The sequence below is a fragment of the Ascaphus truei genome, chromosome 5, assembly GCF_040206685.1.
Source record: "Ascaphus truei isolate aAscTru1 chromosome 5, aAscTru1.hap1, whole genome shotgun sequence".
NCBI lineage: Eukaryota > Metazoa > Chordata > Amphibia > Anura > Ascaphidae > Ascaphus > Ascaphus truei.
The window spans coordinates 275,917,880-275,937,146 of record NC_134487.1 but is presented as its reverse complement, the minus strand read 5'-3'; the positions used below and the strand labels follow the sequence as shown (position 1 = coordinate 275,937,146).

General features: G+C 42.3%; 1 protein-coding gene across 8 annotated transcripts in view; it reads right to left on the bottom strand.

Annotated features, from left to right (window-relative positions):
• GRIA1 (glutamate ionotropic receptor AMPA type subunit 1) overlaps positions 1 to 19,267 on the bottom strand; it is a 181,387-nt gene that overhangs the window by 32,825 nt on the left and 129,295 nt on the right. For 4 of the 8 annotated variants that reach the window (XR_012801871.1, XM_075602138.1, XM_075602139.1 and 1 more), the window contains exons 1-6: positions 18,413 to 18,668; positions 16,891 to 17,078; positions 14,133 to 14,186; positions 11,379 to 11,540; positions 4,614 to 4,781; positions 3,731 to 3,835 (exon numbers count right to left, since the gene is read on the bottom strand). Coding sequence is in view for 7 of the 8 variants with exons in the window: in XM_075602138.1 (XP_075458253.1) it covers positions 3,731 to 3,835; positions 4,614 to 4,781; positions 11,379 to 11,540; positions 14,133 to 14,186; positions 16,891 to 17,078; positions 18,413 to 18,587 (852 nt within the window). In the remaining variant the exon portion in view is untranslated. Of the gene's footprint in view, positions 1 to 3,730; positions 3,836 to 4,613; positions 4,782 to 11,378; positions 11,541 to 14,132; positions 14,187 to 16,890; positions 17,079 to 18,412; positions 18,669 to 19,267 lie in introns of those variants that run through there. The other 4 variants (XM_075602140.1, XM_075602141.1, XM_075602143.1 and 1 more) reach the window with 2 other exon arrangements.

The following is a 19,267-nucleotide window of genomic DNA, read 5'->3' as shown; positions in this document are numbered from 1 at the left end:
GTCCCCAATAAACATGCTATTATGCCTTAACCCCTTCATTGCCTTAGCGGCTATCCGCTATAGTAATGAAGCAGCATTAATTTATTTTAATAATATTGTGCGGGAGCAGGGGGTCTCCTGAGTTGAACCGCATTGATTTCTGGCTCAGGGACCCCCTGCTTCCCGAGTTACAGGCCCCGGTATGGGGCATCGGTGCCAGTGTCGCCGCCATCTTTATAGCGGGCACGTCTCGTATGGGATGCTATAAAGATGGCGGCGACACTGGCACCCGATGCCTCATACCGGGGCCTGTAACTCGGGAAGCAGGGGGTCCCTGAGCCAGAAATCAATGTGGTTCAGCTCAGGGGACCCCCTGCTCACAGTACACTATTATTAAAAATACATTCATGCTGCTTCGTTACCATTGCAGATAGCCGCAAAGGTAAGGAATTATTCTTTATTGATATGTGTGTTTTACTCATAGTGTAGATGTGCAGAGGGTCTCCGGAGCTGAACCGCGTGTCTACAGCAGAGAAAGATCCGTCACTCTCTCTGCGCAAACATCGGCAAAATAAAAAATATTTGCAATCAATTTTTATTCATAGTGTACATGTGCAGGGGGTCTCCGGAGCTGAACCGCATTGATTTCAGGTCTGGGGACCCCCTGCTTCCCGAGATACAGGCCCTTTTATGGGGTGCCGGTATCCCTCTGCTTTGTTTACATTCTGCGGTCACGTGATCGGGACATTTAAATGCAGAGGGATACCGGCACCTCATAAAGGGGCCTGTATCTCGGGAAGCAGGGGGTCCCCGGACCTGAAACCAATGCGGTTCAGCTCCGGAGACCCCCTGCACATGTACACTATGAATAAAAATTGATTGCAAATATTTTTTATTTTGCCGATGTTTGCGTAGAGAGAGTGACGGATCTTTCTCTGCTGCAGGCACATCTCGGCAGGGGACGGCGTATCGCCAGGTTAGCGGCAGACAGACTGTCTCGCCACCGGCTACTCGGCGTGTTACTTTCGCAGTGATTCGCCACGGATTTGGCCCTTCCTGCATACTGCGAGGGCAACACGCCAAAATCATGCCGATATTGAACCTCTGCTGAGAGTGCTTTTTCGGTGATTACTGCATCGAGCCCATAGTCTAGATTTCCTTCAATATGCAGAAATAGCAATTGATGTTGGACTGAAGTGTACTGATAAAGTTATGACCCAGAGATATGACCCAGATTCACTCTACTGTGCAATTAAATAGGACGTAAAGAATGAATAGACTGGTTTAAAGATTATGCTTATGTGAGGGGCCGCTAATGGAGTAGTAAGGGATGCTGCAGAGACTATGGTATAGTAACAGAGCTGGGTAGGTTAGTACTACAAGTACTAGTACTACAAGAAAAGCATTAAGTATTATTATCTGAGATGCAATAGCAGGTATGTACAGGCATACCCAGGTTTAAGGACACACACTTTAAGTACACTCGCGAGTAAGTACATATCGCCCAATAGGGAAACAGCAGCTCACGCATGCGCCTTGCAGCACATCCAGCACAGTAATACCGGCTCCCTACCTGCACCGAAGCTGTGCGCAAGCGGGGAGACTATAGAGTCTGTTACATATGCGTTATTTACATCAGTTATGCACGTATATGATGATTGCAGTACACTACATGCATCAATAAGTGGGAAAAAGGTAGTGCTTCACTTTAAGTACATTTTCACTTTACATACATGCTCCGGTCCCATTGCGTACGTTAATGCGGGGTATGCCTGTATAAGGGTCAGTGTTAAAAGTGTAGTGAGTGCACCCGAGCTGGACTCAGTTCAGCCTTAGAGAGGTGTATTTAGGGGTAGAGGGTTACCAGAAGGGGTAACTGAAAACAAGGGTTGTGTTAATGACCAAGCTGTGTATGGGAGGCGGTCACGGCTGGGATAGCAGGATGTGCTGTAGGTCAGACAAGGTTCTCTTTTTAATTGAATGGGGTGCTGCAGGGAGATAACAGGAATAACTGGAATAATATAATTACAAGTGATACAGAACATGTTCGTTGGACAATTCTTATCACAGATTCAGCGATAACACGTCTGCACTCATGCTGACAGCACATGCATGGGAACACATTAACCTAATAGAACATGAAGCCCTTATTGTGTCAGCAGCTTCCCATCACTTTGCATTAGCATCCCATATTCGGAACAGTCTGAGTCTGGATCATGTGAAGAAGGGACTTTCAGATGATGAATTGGTTGAGATGGTGGTAAGGGCAAAAGCTGGTCAGTAAAAAAAATATAAGAGAGCAGGGAGCATAACCAAGAACCAGTTGCAGATCAAAAATGTGGATGTAAAAATGAAAATGCATTTGTTGATTTGGAGAGTTCCTTAACCCTGCAACTACACAGCAACCTTTTACTGACTACAGTTCAACCCCCTTATAACGCTGTGCTTGGGGTCCAAAGAATCACATCGCGCTATAAGCGGATCGCGTTAGACATAATGTACAATTGTATGCATTGTACAATAAAGTATTTAAGATACCACTAATCATGTAGTTAAGTACAGTATTCATAAATACGAAAATTTGGAGCCACGCTTGCATGGCGTTATAAGCGGATTCGCGTTGTAACGGATCGCGTTATAAAGGGGTTGAGCTGTACTTGTCTTCGCAAACCGTAACACAGTTTCAATAATCGCTTGCCATCCAGAAGACACAAATACTCTTGAAGATATAAGAGACAACTCAAAAGGTGTCTCTTCATTATTTTAATCATATTTTGGGGTTTATTCAATAAACCACAAAGCAGCCAAAACTGATAGCGTGATTGCCCGCTTTGCAGTACAGGCAGTCCTCGATTATCCGACACAATGCGTTACTCAAAATGGCGTTGTAAAGCGAAACGGTGTAAAGCGAAACACGTTTTCCCATAGGAACACTGTTTAAATGAAAGGTTCCGTTCCTGAAGGCATTTTTAACACTAAAATACACTGGCGACACGTTTAATCGCACTGCGGCCAGTTCCGCAAGCCGGGAGATTTCCCGGCTTGCTAGTGGCATCCCCTCGGCGTGCCGCGCGTCACCGATGCGCGGTCACGCGTCATCGGGTGCCTGCGCCCCCTGCACGCGCGTCCAGGGCTCCCCGAGGGAGCCCTGGTGTCCCGCAATGTGGGGGACGGCGGCAGGGGGTTCCGGGGGACCCGGCGGACCCGGCAGCGGGAGGAAGAAAGCCCCGATCGGAGGGCCGAGAACGGGCAAATGCTCGAATAAACTCGGCCGCAGCAGTACACCAAATATTTTATGCAGGCAATAAGATATGCAGCACACACATAAATTATATAGTGTATATACTGTATTATATATATAATATAACATAATAAATAATTATATTATATAGTATAATATTATATATAAGCTCTTACGACGCTTTGCAACGTTGTTTATATGAATGTGTATATATATACACATACACAACGTTGCAAAGCGTCGTAAGAGCGTTGGATAAGCCATTTTGGCATTGTAAAAATGAATATAGGTATACATTGCACAGCGTTGGATAAGCCATTCGTTGTAAAGCGAAGCGTTGTAAAACGAGGACTGCCTGTATATTGAATTATTCTCTTAGTTTTTTAATTATTGTTGTTGGATGGACAAGCCAGGTTCTCTGCAGCAGATCTCCTAACTTTCAGTTCTATTTTGATATATAATTATATATAATATATAATGCATATAATATGTTATGTCTTACAGTCTTACCTGGCGGATGCCTTCGTGTTTCAGCTCCAGTACGTGCAATGTATAGTTTGTCCGACGGCCTTTCTCATTAAATTGGACATTTCCAGATAGCCCATCCAGTCGAACCTTTCCAAAGTGACAATGGGAGTGACTTAATCCCATGTGGTTTAACATCAAGTGATACCCAGAGAGAAACAATGGCCATAGAAAATGTGCTCATCCCATTCCCCATATAAAAGATGTTGTGTTGTACCGTCCAGCAATATGGTGCCCCCAGAACTGAATGGATTCTATTAAATATACAATATATTTATATGTAATACTTAAATACATATATGTAAATATATACTTAAATACATAGATATAATATATACTTAAATACATATATGTAATACCCAAACAAAGAGTAGCCTTTCCCAAAGACTTTACAATCTCATTTTAATTCCTGTGTTACTGGGAGATTATCGGGGCTGTTTTGCATTAATGCAAAACTACAGGCAGAATTATTGCAAAAGATTGAGCACTGAAAGTAGTGGGATGTTGTGACTTCGATAAATCTGGTGCAGATTTTGTCTACTGATTTTGCTTCGTCTTTGCAGCTGGTAGAACAATAGAAGACTCCACAAGTATGTTGCCAAAGGTCATTAGGATTGTGCATGGTTTCTACTACTCTACAGACCATGGCTTTCCCACTAGGTCACTTTGTTGTGAGTTAGTGGGCAGGTGACTTCTCGCCTCCTCTGCTCCTCATGTACATGTTCTATCCCCAAAGCTACTGAACCATTGGGGAGGCCTGGAAAGCATAACAATGCCACATGTTGAAAACCCCTTCATCAGCAGTAGTGTTAACTTCTTCCAAGCTACAGAGCCCCTAGTGTTTCTTGGATAGCAAGTAAAAGCTCACCTGTTGCAGAGCCCTCTGAATGTCAATGCCTTGCCCCCATGGAACAGCAGGGTTGGCCAAGCAATCCCCGGCATTCCCACGACGGGAGATGTCTATCCGCTGCTTCCTCAAGTTCTGGAAGGCCTCGGCCATCACTCGCACTCCATCGTAGGTCAGGGCTGAGGTGTACTGCAGGGAAGAGACGGGCATTACATTGAGGGTGTGCTTATGGTTCCTGTGGACATCTGCTAGTAGTCAAGCCTCTGCTGCAAGCCAAACATGCAGGTGCGCATCAAATGTCTTCATAAGGAATGACATGAAGGTGCACTCTACTAGGTTCAAATAAATATATGACAATATGTTCTGGGACTTTTGAAAATGGCCCCCCAGTGTGACTGCTGTAGAACGGATTATGACCAAATTCACTGCAGCATTAGCCCCTTAATTACACCTGCATTGCAAGTGTAGATACCTATAATAAAATCAGTATGCAAAGTATTCCATGATCTGCAGCATCTGTTGTTGTGCCATTCAGAGTTACAGGGGTATAGTTAGAGACAAAACACACATGACATTTATACCTGTCATACTTTAAACACAATGGGGTATATATATATATATATATAAAGACAAAATGGGGAGCAATTCTGGAGCAAAATAACTGTACTCTATGTGTCAAAGAAAAAAGTCCCATTGAAAACAATAGGATTTGTTTCTTTGCTACATCCTGTGAAGTTTTTTTGTCTCAGAACTGCTCCACATATGCATTGATACCTATGCCCCATTGGGGTGTTTTAGATCAAGCTTATGGATTATATAGATGCCCTCTTAAGTACTCTGTAGCCCCATGATGAACATAGATTGTATAGATACAAGTGGGCATTATGATGTCACACAGCTTCCTTTCCTATTCCGTCTGTGCGTGTTGCACGTGTATGAAAATGCATTGCTTCAACGTTTCTCTGCTAATGGGAGTTCGGCCCGTTCTATAGTGCCTGCTCTTGCTGCGCCGTGCGTGCGCGCGGCATTTATAGTTGGCTGACGTTAGTCAGCCTTTCTATAATGGTGCTGCGCGCGTGCACGGCAAGGAGAGTGGAACTGGCCGACAGGGGGGAAGATGAAAAAAAGAAAGAATTTGCGCTGCTACCGCCGCTGAAAATGTAAGTATATGTGTGTATATGTGTGTGTGTGTGTATGTATGTACAACGTTATTAAAAAAAATTATTACAGGATTTATTTATTTGAAAACACACATACATATATACTGTACACACACATATACACACAAACACATATACACACACATACAGTCGCGCACAGTATACTCACAAAACGTGTGCGTCACGTGCACGCGCCTTCGCACAGGCACGCGCGCGTGGCCGCACACACTATATAACAGCCCTTCGTGATCTTGGGGTGGTTAGCGGATCAGATAGGAGAGGAGATTCTTAGTGCAAGTAAGAAGTAATAGCATGCATTCAAGTTTGCATCTGTAATTACTGCAGCTACTGTATCTTTCCTCTTTGTGACAACAAAATCAGTCAGAACAGATGTGACATTAACCTCTGGGCTTCAGAGACCAGAGACAGACATAAGAAGCCCAAATCACAATGTTCACAAAGTGGGCACCAGTGCAAATTTCAGTGGAAGAAAATCATTGTAAACTGCGTAATCATGATGCAGATTCCCCCATAGAATAGAAATGAGCGACACAATAATTAGCACAATTCACCACACATAATGGATAGATGTTAGCTAGATAAAAATAACTTCATGTGCAGTAGACTGATGTTTTGAAGCATTGGTTCTCTACAAGACATTAAAGGAGCAATTCATGCAATATCTTACATGTGCTTTTTTAAATAAACCATTCTGTAGTATTAGATAATACTTACTATATATATTTTTTAATGTAACTCTTAATGCCATTTTTAATTAGTTTAATATACTGAGCATCCTTTGATTTCTATAGGAGGCTTTAGCCCACCTCCCAAGAACTGCAAGGTCTTTGCAGCACTTTCCTGTTTGGGATAATTTGTTGTCAACATTCCCAGCAGTTTGAGTTGCAAACTGTAACAATAGATAATGTTACCGTACCAATATAAGAATACATTGTAGCTGCTGAGCTACACTGACTGAAGGATTGATTTGAAACTGAAAAGCAGCCATTTAGTGAACCCTGCTAAGCAGGATCTTTGCTGATCGATCACGGGAGAACAAATCGATAGGCAGCTTAGGTCAATCGTTTTCAATAAAGGTAATCAAAGGCTGCGTATATTAAAACAAAAAAAAAAGAGATTTTTTTAAAACTGCTTGATTGCCTCAACTTGGTCAAATGTAACAAAAGAGTAAACTCTCACTTTCAGGAAACACATCACATGGACAGGGGGTGGGGGCAGAGTCTTTGTTAAGGTCCTCCAAAGTTGTATAACTTCAGAGATAAGTGAATGACACGGCAATAAAAGCCAGTTTAAGGCTTAAGGCACGGTGTACAAAATATATGCAATAATCAAATATCATTACATTTGTATTCCACGCTGATTTCAGGAATGCATATTTTTAATTTTTTTTTGCCACTGGATGTATTTGTCACTGTTTCCAATGCTTCTACGCCGCTGAAGCACGCCCTGACAAACAACACTCGGAAATAGGGGCGGGGAACTCAACGACGCATAGATTGCGTAAGTGTGACATTGAATGAAGGATTTATACATGTTCATATTTACTTGACTTTATTCAATTTTTTAAATGATTATTTTAGCTTTTGGACTGAAGATTCGGAAATACGGAAGGGGAAAAAAATTAAACCAAGAATAGTATTATAATTTCAAGGATCCAGCAGCAAAAAGCACTTTGAGGATTGGTCTAGTTTTATATTAATAATATTATTGTTATTGTGGTTTGAACATTGATAGCGCCCCAAAACCCCACAAACTCCTTCAGCACTCAGGAGTACAAAGCCCATCAGCACTCAAAGGGTTAAGATAGCACCCAAACAAAAAATTAAATAGTATGATGATCTCTCAATGTCATAAAGGGGCAAAAAGAGATAAGAACTGTACTGGAAAATATTTATACAGAATAATAGGAGTTACTGTAGCAGTTACATGACACATATCAATTTCAGCGTGTTGTGCCTTCATCTTTTTCCACTTTGTATGTGTCAATTAAACCAACAGGTATGGAAACCTGGCCTGCTGGAAACCTACTGTGCCTTAGAAACCTGCATGGATCCTGATAAAGCATCTCTGAGTTGATGCAGATGCTAAAGGACAGAATAATTCATTACCTACACTCTGCATGGTGTTAATAGTGCCTGCTGGATAAACAGGTCCCAAAGAGTCTTAATTTATAACTGGACCTACAGTAAGCTTTTGTTTAGTCGTCTATATTTGTAATACAGTCCCTCATCTCACACCCGTATTCTGTAAGTCACATTGAATTATCATTACAAGCAATGACAAAGTTGTAAATTAAAGGAGCAATTCATGCACATTTTGAATAATTGTTTTAAAACATGCTGTAGGTTTAAAGCATGCTGTAGGTTTAAAGCTGAACCCCATTAATTTAATCTCCGGGGACACCCTGCAGATCTCTGAAGCGAGTGGAGGTAAATCTGCAAAATGTAAATGACTAAGCTCTCTGAGAAGCGTGAAACGTTGGTGGGGCTTTTTATGCCCTTTTCTTGTCCTCAAGACCATTAAATAATTATTTTTTAAGGGAAACGCACTCTCCTGTTTGTTTATTTTTCTATGGACATTTGTTGTAGTGCTCCACCATTCTCCCTTTTTCTCTTGTCGTACCTACTGGACGGAGGCACACCTAAGGACCCCCACTGCTGGATTGCATGGACGTTGCCGCTTCATAAGTGAGTCACTTGCTTGCTACATGTTTTCCTGGCTATGATTCTTAATGAGATTTTGGTATTATTTAGGGTGAGTTATATGCTTATGACTCCTGGTGTTAATGGGTGCCAATTTCTCACTATGTGGTGAGTTCACTATCCAGGAGTCTACACCCAATACCTGTTGTCTTCAATCAACTATTTATCCTGGGGATCTTTCTACAAGTGTTCTTTATTCACTCAGTTATATTTTCTGTTATCGGTCTTTAGCACCACGCATTTACATACTACAATAGGAAGGCGAACCTGATGATGTCACAGCTTCCTATTGGGCCGCAGGGCGCGGGAGCTTTGAAACTCCGCCATTACATGAACCCTGCTAGCCGAACGGAGCAACTTCCGGCACCCCCTATGGAGGTCTGTACCTCCGGAAGCAGGGGGTTCCTGGAGCTGAAATGAATGGGGTCCAGCTCCGGAGACCCCCTGCTTCAATCCTATTTTAAAAAGAAAGTAAACATTTGCAAAACAAAATTGCCTGCTTGGACTGCTTCTTTATGACACTTAAAATAAAAGGGAGCTGTTGTCGGTATGGCAGATATTGGGTAGCAACATAAAGTCAGTTAACTTGACATTGACAAACATATAAATAAATGCAGAATGGCGGTTTCGGATGAAGATCCTGTGACTGTAGATATAGTGTAATACACCCTTTTGTACACTAGATATTCTGGGGTGCTTGGTTTCTCTCATCAGCTATAATTCACCCTCTAGTGGCTGACATTACACTTCTGAAAACGGTGTACTTTTTAATCTTCCTAAAGTTATAATGCCATATAAATGTACTAAACAGTCTTTTGCTATAAGACACCTTTCGGGCACGGCACGTTACAGGCCATGTCAGTGGGCTTTAAGCTGTGTTCCAGCACCAAAAGGTGTCCTATGGCAGAAAAAGTCTTGGTAATAGGGTTGCCAGGTGGCTGTTCCAAAAATACTAGACACACCTGGAAAGGTGTGAAGCGCTCAAGGCACGCACGCACCTCCCCTCTCCATTCTGTTTCCTCTTCTACTTGGCTCCACCCCAAAGCTCCTAACACCTCCTTCTGATTGGCTGCATTACCCAGAAGCAGCCAATCAGGATGGAGGGAGCTGCCCAGCCCACTAGCAACAGCCCTACTCTCTCCCTGCTCAGGGAAATCCCGCACCTCGCTCAAGCCAGTCAGGTCACTATGTTTAGAGAGGTAACACCTGACACATACATGTTCCGTATTACCTCTCATTTTTTACAGGACAGTGTGTCCAGATACATGACAGTCCGGTTCAATACTGAACACCTGGCAAACTTACTTAGTAAATATGAGCTGTAATGCAGTCCAAAATCCAAGAAAATAGAAAACGGCAAACACAGAAAATGCCATTAGTAGCACAGGGATAGAAAGTATAATCAATAACAAGCCTGCAGGTGCATCCAACTTTCTAGCCATTCTGTGGCTTGTAATGGTTATAAACGGCCTCTTGCGTCCTATTGTTTACGTGAAGCTGCTGTTCCCAAAATAAATGCAAAACATTTTCTTTCTATTTATTGTCTTAGGTTTCTTATTTGCTTCCACGCTCTGCATGTTGGTAGGGGCTTTCAGTGGAGCTGTGCCGCACGTTCAGCTAGGAACGGATTCCATTGCAGTAAAATTACTTGTCGTTTCATAGCGCTGTGAAAATGTGCATAGATACGCGTTGAGTGTAATGACAGGCCGTAGCCACTGAATCTCCAGACGCTCCATGGTGGAGGCTAAATCAAGAAGTAATATGACTTAAGGTAGCACTGCTTATTTGGGGCGGAGAATTTATTTCCCATTGAAAAAGATAATGCTGTCACTGTAGTATAATAATAATACAGCTCAACCCCCTTATAACGCTGAGCTTGGGGTCCAAAGAATCACATCGCGTTATAAGCGGATCGCGTTAGAAATAATGTACAATTATATGCATTGTACAATAAAGTATTTAAGACACCAATAATTGTGTTGTAAAGTATTCATAAATATGACAATTGGGGGCCACGCTGGCATCGCGTTATAACGGGGTTGAGCTGTAATAATAATAGCATGTTTTTGTATAACGCTGCTAGTTTTACATAGCACATTACAGAGACATTTTGCAGGCAGAGGTCCCTGCCCTGTGGAGCTTACAATCTATTTTTTGGTGCTTGAGGCACAGGGAGATAAAGTGACTTGCCCAAGGTCACAGGGAGCCGACACCGGGAATTGAACCAGGTTCCCCTGCTTACTCAGTGCCAGTCAGTGTCTTTACTCACTGAGCAACTCCTTCTGTTAGTATAGATCTCACCCGTTAAGATCTCTAACCCACAGTAATTACTAACAGAAGAGTCCTTTCTCTCTGTATGAGTGTTCCTCCTGGTATTTGAAGGGTACTAGTGACTGACATGGTAGGGTTCTGGTATCTGATTAGATTACTGCACAGCTGTACTAATATGTTTAGGATCATCCATGCTCTAAGTCAGGGGTGCGCAAACTTTTTGCCCTGCCCCCCCCCCCCTGCGTGCTCTCCCCCACTGCTCGCTCCCCCCCTCTCATGACACATGACACAGTGGCGTCATTTAATGCTGTGTTGCCATGGTGAAGCATTGGCCGAAGCCGGCTGAATCAAGGTAAGTGAGTTACAGAGGCCTTGCACTGCCCCCTGGCAATGAATTTAAATGCCTTGGGGAAGAGTGTGGGGCCTCTGTAACCGCCGCGTTCCCCCCCAAAAAAATCTTGTGCCCTACAATTTGCGCACCCCTCCTCTAAATAAAAAAAGATTCAGAGGGCTGGATTTTTTTTTAAGACCGCTATCCGATTAATTTTCACTAACTCTAAAGCAACATATTGGACTGATTTGCTACATTCACTTGGGGAACGGTTAGCTTAGTTCAAGTGTCAAACTCTTGCCTTTGGTTTCTTCCAGTCGACACGTGGTTGTTCCCGCCCGTCGTAGTTTTTCCACTGCTGCATGACGCGGGATACCATGGTATCTGTGTAGTTCACCAACTGAAATCCCGTCACATTGGCTCCAGCCTCCCTGAACTTCTGCAGTTCAATGTCCATGAAACCCTGGGAGGGGAACAAGCAGCACAGTCAGAAGCGCTCAATTCATTCTGACCATCAGTAACTGGACACATGAAAGAGCTACAGTATATGAGCATTGACCTGTTGAGAATTTATTTCTACCATATTAATCAGGGGTCAAGAGAAAAATCTCCTTACAAATAAAATACACATGATGGATTTCTCTGCCCCGCAAGTACTACAAATAATAATAATAACATGTTTTTGTATAGCCCTGCTAGTTTTACGTAGTGCTTTACAGAGACAGGTCCCTGCCCCGTGAAGCTTACAATCTATGTTTTTTTTTTTTTGGTGTCTGAGACAGGGAGATAAAGTGACTTGCCCCAGGTCACAAGGAGCCAACACCAGGAATTGAACCAGGCTCCCCTGCTTCAAACTCAGTGCCAGTCAGTGTCGTTACTCAGTGCCAGTCAGTGTCTTTACTCACTGAGCCACTCCTTCTCATACAATGTCCTGTTTCAGCGTGTTCAAGCCAGAGCTTTTACAACAAGCAGAGTTAAAGCATGCACCAAAGCCAGAGCCTCAGCCAGACCTGGAACATACAGGTATTGGGCACTATATACTGTGTCAAAGTCTTTCATCTACAAAACTAGAGCACAATGTTTATCAAATAAAAAAAAATCAAGTTGATTTTATTGATTTTGTTTTGTGTTATAAATCCAATGCTGTTTTAGTTTGGCAGTCTGGAGACTAATTCCTGACTGATAGCATTAGCTATCAATACAGTGGGGCAGTGTCTTAAACCAAATAAAGAATATTAACTAGGAATACAGTGATCCGTGATGCAATGTGAGAAATATTGTGTTTCGCCTATAAATGTAATGATGTACAGTAGTAGGCCTAATCTGAACTAGCTCCTCACCCCTATCACACGCAGCACTTATCACCTGAGATCTGACTCCAAAAGACGTTTCACGGTCCCAAGGTTCAACAAACAATCCAGCAGCTCCTCCTTCTCTTACCGTGCACCCCAAGACTGGAACAACCTACCGGAGACTCTCACAGCCGCCACCAGTCTAAGTTCTTTCAAAATTAAAGCTGTCTCACATTTTAATCTGTAACTGTTATATACTCCAATAACATATATGATCTGTAACTGTTTTAAATATAATGTGTAATCCTGTTCAATTAATATAACCATGTATTATTGTCATAACTCTGTGCCCGGGACATACTTGAAAACAAGAGGTAACTCTCAATGTATTACTTCCTGGTAAAACATTTTTTTAAAATAAATAAACAAATAATTATAGGTATTAGCTGGGAATGACGTTGGTAGAAAGCATTACATGTAAATCAACAGTTGTACATTTGAACACAATACCCACAAATCCATCATTTTAGCTAGGTACCCAGGGATGTGCCAATGTCATACACTAAACTAATTAAACACTGCTGCTCTGTTCCAGATTCAGAGCATCAGTTATCAGAGAGAGAGAGAGAGAGAGAGAGAGAGAGAGAGAGAGAGAGAGAGAGAGAGAGAGAGAGAGAGAGAGAGAGAGAGAGAGAGAGAGAGAGAGAGAGAGAGGCAGAGAGTGTGAGAGAGAGATAGAGTGAGAGAGATGGAGAAATAGAGATGAAGAGAGACAGAGAGAGAGAGTGTGAGTGAGAGTGAAAAAGACGGAGAGAGAGAGAAAGAGAAGTAGGGAGGGAGAGGCAGAGAGAGAGGGAGAGAGACAGCTACCATTGTACTTTATATTGTTCACTGTGAAGAATACATACACCTCCTGTTTTCAAGAGCTTACAATCTATTTTTAACATCTAAGAAACAGACAATGGGACGTATGCAAGGTCACATGGAGCTACTGTAGTATTGGTCTTGGATCACAGTCTCTCTGTGCCATAACCACAAGGTTATATACTATACACATCTGCTATACAATACTATGATTCCACAGGCTGAAGGAGTGGCTCAGTGAGTAAAGACACTGACTCTGGCACTGAGTTTCAAATAGGGGAACCTGGTTTAATTCCCGGTGTTGGCTCCTTGTGACATTGGGCAAGTCACTTTATCTCCCTGTGCTTCAGGCACCAAAAAAAAAAAACAGATTGTAAGCTCTCCAGGACGGTTTCTGCAAAATCTCTCTGTGAAGTGCTACATAAATCTAGCAGCACTATACAAGAACAAGCAATTAATTAATACCATACACAGAGATGTTGCCTATACTGCTGCATTACTAGGGTCTTAACACCAGTACAGTACATTTCATGGTCTTGGACTCATTTTGTGACTTTATTTGCGGAATAAAATATTAATGTTAATCGGTGCTGAGCAGGGATGGTGATTACCAATGCTATCCCAGCGGTACTTAGCAACCACCTGATTCTTTCCTCCCTTATTTTTCCTGTAACATCTTCTGAAATTAGAAAAACATTTGCTAACAGTGACTGCAATTATTCTGCAGCTGCTACCATACACATATAACCCAACTGCATTGCATTGTACCTAGGCCTCTTGCAACAAAGCAGGTACTGTAATTCACTCCTCACACACAGGCTAACAAATCTTCTATTTGTACAAATACCAAACACAGTACCGAATGCAACCGTGCATGCCTCCCCTTCAGGTTTACTTACCAAGTTTGCAAGAATATAATGATATCCAATAATATTTTTTTCCAACTTGATGATCTGGAATGAGAGGGACTCTGTTTAGAACACTACTTTATTCCATGGCAAAGTTATTAACGACCTTGTGTTGTGGAGAATGAGTTCTAGCCCAAACCTCGCCTTTAAAAGAGACCTGAATGACATTGCAGAAGCTAGATTACTCAGAAGCTATCTGGATTACAGAAGCAAAAAATCCGTCTATGAACTCTAAAGGCCCACTGGCAACAAACGGCAACCAATGGCTGATCCACGATAATATAGGTTAAAAGCGGAGCATATATGGAGTTGTAGTGGGCCTACCTAGGAGTGATGTGTGGGGGTTGAATGGGTGCAGACCCGCACTGTCCGACAATCCAGCCAGAGGAGAGACAATCATTCCCGGCAAATCCGCTGCGGCTGCAATTAATACCCTATTCCTGAGGCCAACCGGTATCGAGTGTATCCTGTACTCACAATTGCTACCGCCCCTCCTTGAGAAAGAGCAGTTGTTGCTTGAAACGCGTTGGAGGAGGTCTCTTTTTTGTTTGTGGATAGTATCTGTTTTATGTAGTTCAATAAAGGTTTTTTTTTTAAATCTCTTTTTGCTGGTGAGTTTTAGTTTTTGTCAGGAGCGGCAGGTCTGCTGATCCTTCTATTTTTGCTCTACCTGGATTACAGGTCATTTAAACTGGTCATAGTTGGGAATTCTGACAGCGGAGAACTGGAGCAGGTTCAAGGCTGGATTTCCTTTCTTTATGTGGTGAGGCCTGCGCGATGATTAATGCAAAAGTCTTACTGTGTGTGTATGTATGTGAGTGTATAAAGTATATGAATGTAAGCTTTATTTAACCTACAGATAGCGTAGAACAGGGATCCCCAACTCCAGTCCTCTAGGACCGCTAACAGTGCAGGATTTAAGGAGATCCTCTCATTAGCACAGGTGGCCCAATCATTTTGACTGAACCACCTGTGCTCTAGCAGGAGTATCCATAAAACCTGCACTGTTAGTGGTCCTTGAGGACTGGAGTTGGGGATCCCTGGCATAGAATATTGTGTTATTTCCGTAGGATTCCATGGCAGGATATCCCAACAGGAACAATAAACCCTTGCTACATCTGTATATACTGTACTACATTAATTTTGTATTGTAATGTATTGTATGTCTTTATTTATATAGCGCCATTAATTTTACCTTTTCCTCCACAATTACATCACCATGTGACATTTCTTATAAGTTCTGTTGCATTGAACAGGAATAAAGCAACATTTTGCAGGGATAATTAAAGATGGAGCCCATAGTGACTATTTTCAAAGCTAATTAACCCACATTTGCTGCATCAGTGGAATCCTGCAGCATCCTTTCCTCAATTAAACACATTCTCTTTTCTTCTAAATTGCTGGTGGCTTTGTCATTATGGCAAAACAAATTTAAATGTGAAATCGAATACTACTAACACTATTTTATGAGTGGATGGTAAGGAAAATCCACCTGTGGACCAAAACATTGGACTTCCAATATACTCTTTGGTGTTCTTTCATAATGAAATATATAACTGGTTGATACTAACGCTGGCCATGGTATTGTCAGTTTGGCTACACTCCAAAAGACACTATTTTGGAGAAAAAAAAATAGATGAAATCATATTTAGCAGGGCTCATTAAAAATGGCCTCCAGTGTGCGCACTCGCTGTGTTTTCCCTCCCATATTGCATCCTTAGAGGAATCACTGACGTTTTCGTTCTTCAGACACACACGAAGCCCCAGTGGACCCCCATTGAGATTCATATAGCTGGGCTTTTTCCAATCTCCTGCGCAGAGAATGACTTTGAAATGCAAAACTGAGAAGCAAACTTATTTAAATATGAAACCCATGTTCGAAGGAAACAGAAAGGTGTTACATCGCTGGGTGTTTTGTCTCCGATATTACACCAGTGTGCTCTGGTGAATGAAGCTGTTGTGCTATATATTAACAATGTCACCAAACGTGCCTTACAATCAAGCCTACCTTGTTACCTTCGGGGGATATTCAGGAAAGGAAAGCTCCGGGGACAGCTTTCTGTGAAATGTTTATGCATATCAGGAAAAGGGGAGAGATCATGGGAGAAAGTGGCATAGAAATAGTAGTGGTCCTGTGCTTCATTGCAGGAGAGCATAAACCTTTTAAAACATTTTTAAATGGTTCCTGTTATATTTGCATTGTAACGATAAAACAGAAGTGAGTACCTTTCTAATAGCTCTTGGTTCTTTTTAATACAAAGTAGTGGACGTTTAGATTTCTAAATAAAAAGTAGTGGTACTTTTTAAAAACTATGAATTATATTTTTAATGTATTATAATGTAACAATATTTTTTTGTTTCTATAGCAACATTTACAACATCGCATCCCCTTCCTCTTCTGAAACAGGCTCTGGCACACCCCTTTTTGAGCCCTGCCCTTTCTCTAGCAGTGCACCAATTGTATCTAGTGTCTGCCTGGGCACATGATCTTCCCCACAGAACTTTGCATCTTTGGTTCTGTTCTGCTGCACTGACAGCCATTTAGTGAACCCCGAAGCCGAAACTTAGCTAATGACATCATTGTGTGGATTGTATTGATGCACATATTAAAGGGAAAAAAATGGCAGCTTTAATTCCTCCTTTAGACACACCTAACTCACAAGGTATCACAAGGTGAAAAAAATCTTGATATATTGACACAGTGAGATGCATTGGTGATACATTGTGCTTTTGGGGCTAATGTTACCACCACCTGGCTGAGGATGGCATTCAGGCGCTCCGACTCGCAGTCTATCACCACTTGCCGGTCCTTGCTCTTGTCCAAGTCCTGGAAGAGCAGGCGATACCCCTCCTCTGTGGTGGTGAGAATATTTACAGCTGTCACCTGCCAGTTCTTCTCTGCTGCTGTGTCCAGCACCTTCTGCAGGACGGATAAACCTGGAAAAGGAGGGGAATTCGGTAGTCATTGAGACTCTCAGCCTCAGGTATCAGATGGGAAATCGTAAGTTAACCCTCCTCTATTATTAAACCTTTAACAGGGCTGTAGGAGAGTGAGTGTGGGACAGGAAGCCTTGTGCTTCTGTTGGTCAGCAGCACAGATGTGATCAAATAGCCTTGGTCAAGCTACAAGTGTATGGCATGCCTACACTCTTATTCTCCAAACAGTAAATTAAGACTTTGCTCTTTAAATTACATGATGCCTGTACAGATTGAATGGTTTTTTGGTATTTTTACTGTGCTACAATGAGACCATATGTGAAAGTTATGATCTTGGGGTATGATATCTTAGAGGCTAGAAGACACTTTATAGCCCATTGAAGTGAAAGGGCCATATCTACTGAGCAGGACCAGAAGTACAGATGTGCGACACTTTCGCCCAAGGTCGTGAACCAATGCTAATTGGCAACACTCTCTAAAACCGTTAGATTCGTGGCAATCCAAGCAGGCAATTTTTTTTTCAGCATAGGGTTGAAGCAGGGGGTCACCGGAGCTGAACCCCATTCATTTCAGCTCTGGGACTCCATGCTTCCAGAGATACTTACCGTACCTCCATAGGGACTACCGGTAGCAGCTCCGCTCAGCTATCAGGGTTCACGTTATGGCGGCATTTCAAAGGTCCGGCGCCCTGAGGGCCAATAGGAAGCCATGACATCATAAGGTTCCTGTTGGCCTGCGTGACGCGGGAGCTGTAAATGTTAAAACCGTAGCTAGCCCAGGCAGAGCTGCTACGGGCACCCCATACAGAAGTTTGTATCTCTGGAACCAGGGGGGCTCTAGAGCTGAAACGAATGGGGTTCCGGAGACCCCCTGCCTCAATCCTACGTAAAAAATTTTTTTTACAAAATTGCAAAACAATTGCCTGCTTGGATTGATCTTTTAAGATAATTTGTGAAATTCTCTAAAATCGCTAGATTCCCTTAATGCTCAGATGATAAATCAGGCCCACACACCATGTTTTGCCAACTGTTTGTTGATATTTCACTGAAAGATTGTGAAATTGCAAAATCGAAGACTAATTTTGCAACATTATTAGCCCCTTTGAGGTTTGGTGAAACATTATTTCACGGAAGCAAAACAAGAAAACCTCCAAAACTCTAGAAATCTTGCGACTGCCAGATAATGTCTTACGAAGTACCAGAGCGTAGTAAATATGGTCACTAAAGCAAAGGGCTATTTAATTCTCTAACTTAGTGACACGGTGTTGACCATTTGAGACTGGAAGGGTTAATGCCAAGAAGAAAAGTACAAGCTCCAATCTGGATCCTCCTTACCTCGGTCGGCGTCATAAATGTAAACAAACTTTTTCCACTTGTAGTGCTCGATAACACTGATCAGGGCATCTTGGAGTTCTGGCCTCAGCTGTAGGACAAACTGGTTGGAAGTGGCTACTGGGAAGCTTGGAGTAATGAAGCAGACATGGAGAGCACCACAGAAGGAAGTCAGCATGTTTACCGTCTTCCGGTCGTAGAGTCCAAAAATGGCGTAGACCCCCTTGGAGAACTGAGAACAAACTGATAGAAAGGGAGGAAGATCAGAGAGTGGAAGGGCGTGAGCAATTACCCAAATCCCACTTTTTCACCTTAAAAAAAGACAAACATGAGACAGTCTTTGCATACTGTATGGCTTGTACAATACAAAAGTTATAGAAGACAAAGATCAATAGTTTGCCATATTTTAATAAAAACACCAGCACCAGTATGCAATTGGTCCACTAACAGCACGTTTGGGGTAAATGCACATTATTGTTGTAAATGTGCACAAATACTGTATGTGTGTATATATATATATACGTATACTATGGTCGTTTCATCGATGATATTATTATTATTTGGGATGGTGATGTCACAGTTTTTTCTGATGTCCTGAGTTCTTTTGATCAGAATGATATGGGTTTGAGGTTTACATTTGATATCAGTTCCACCTCTGTGGTTTTTCTGGATCTTGTTTTGATTTCAGATCCAGAGGGTAACATCGCTACCACCACACACTTCAAATCTGTCTCAATTAACAATTACGTTCATGCATCTGGCAACCATCATGCACAATGGCTCAAGAATATTCCCCTGGGACAGTTTCATCGTCTCAAAAGAAACTGTTCCAGGGAGAGCGATTTTCTATGTCAATCG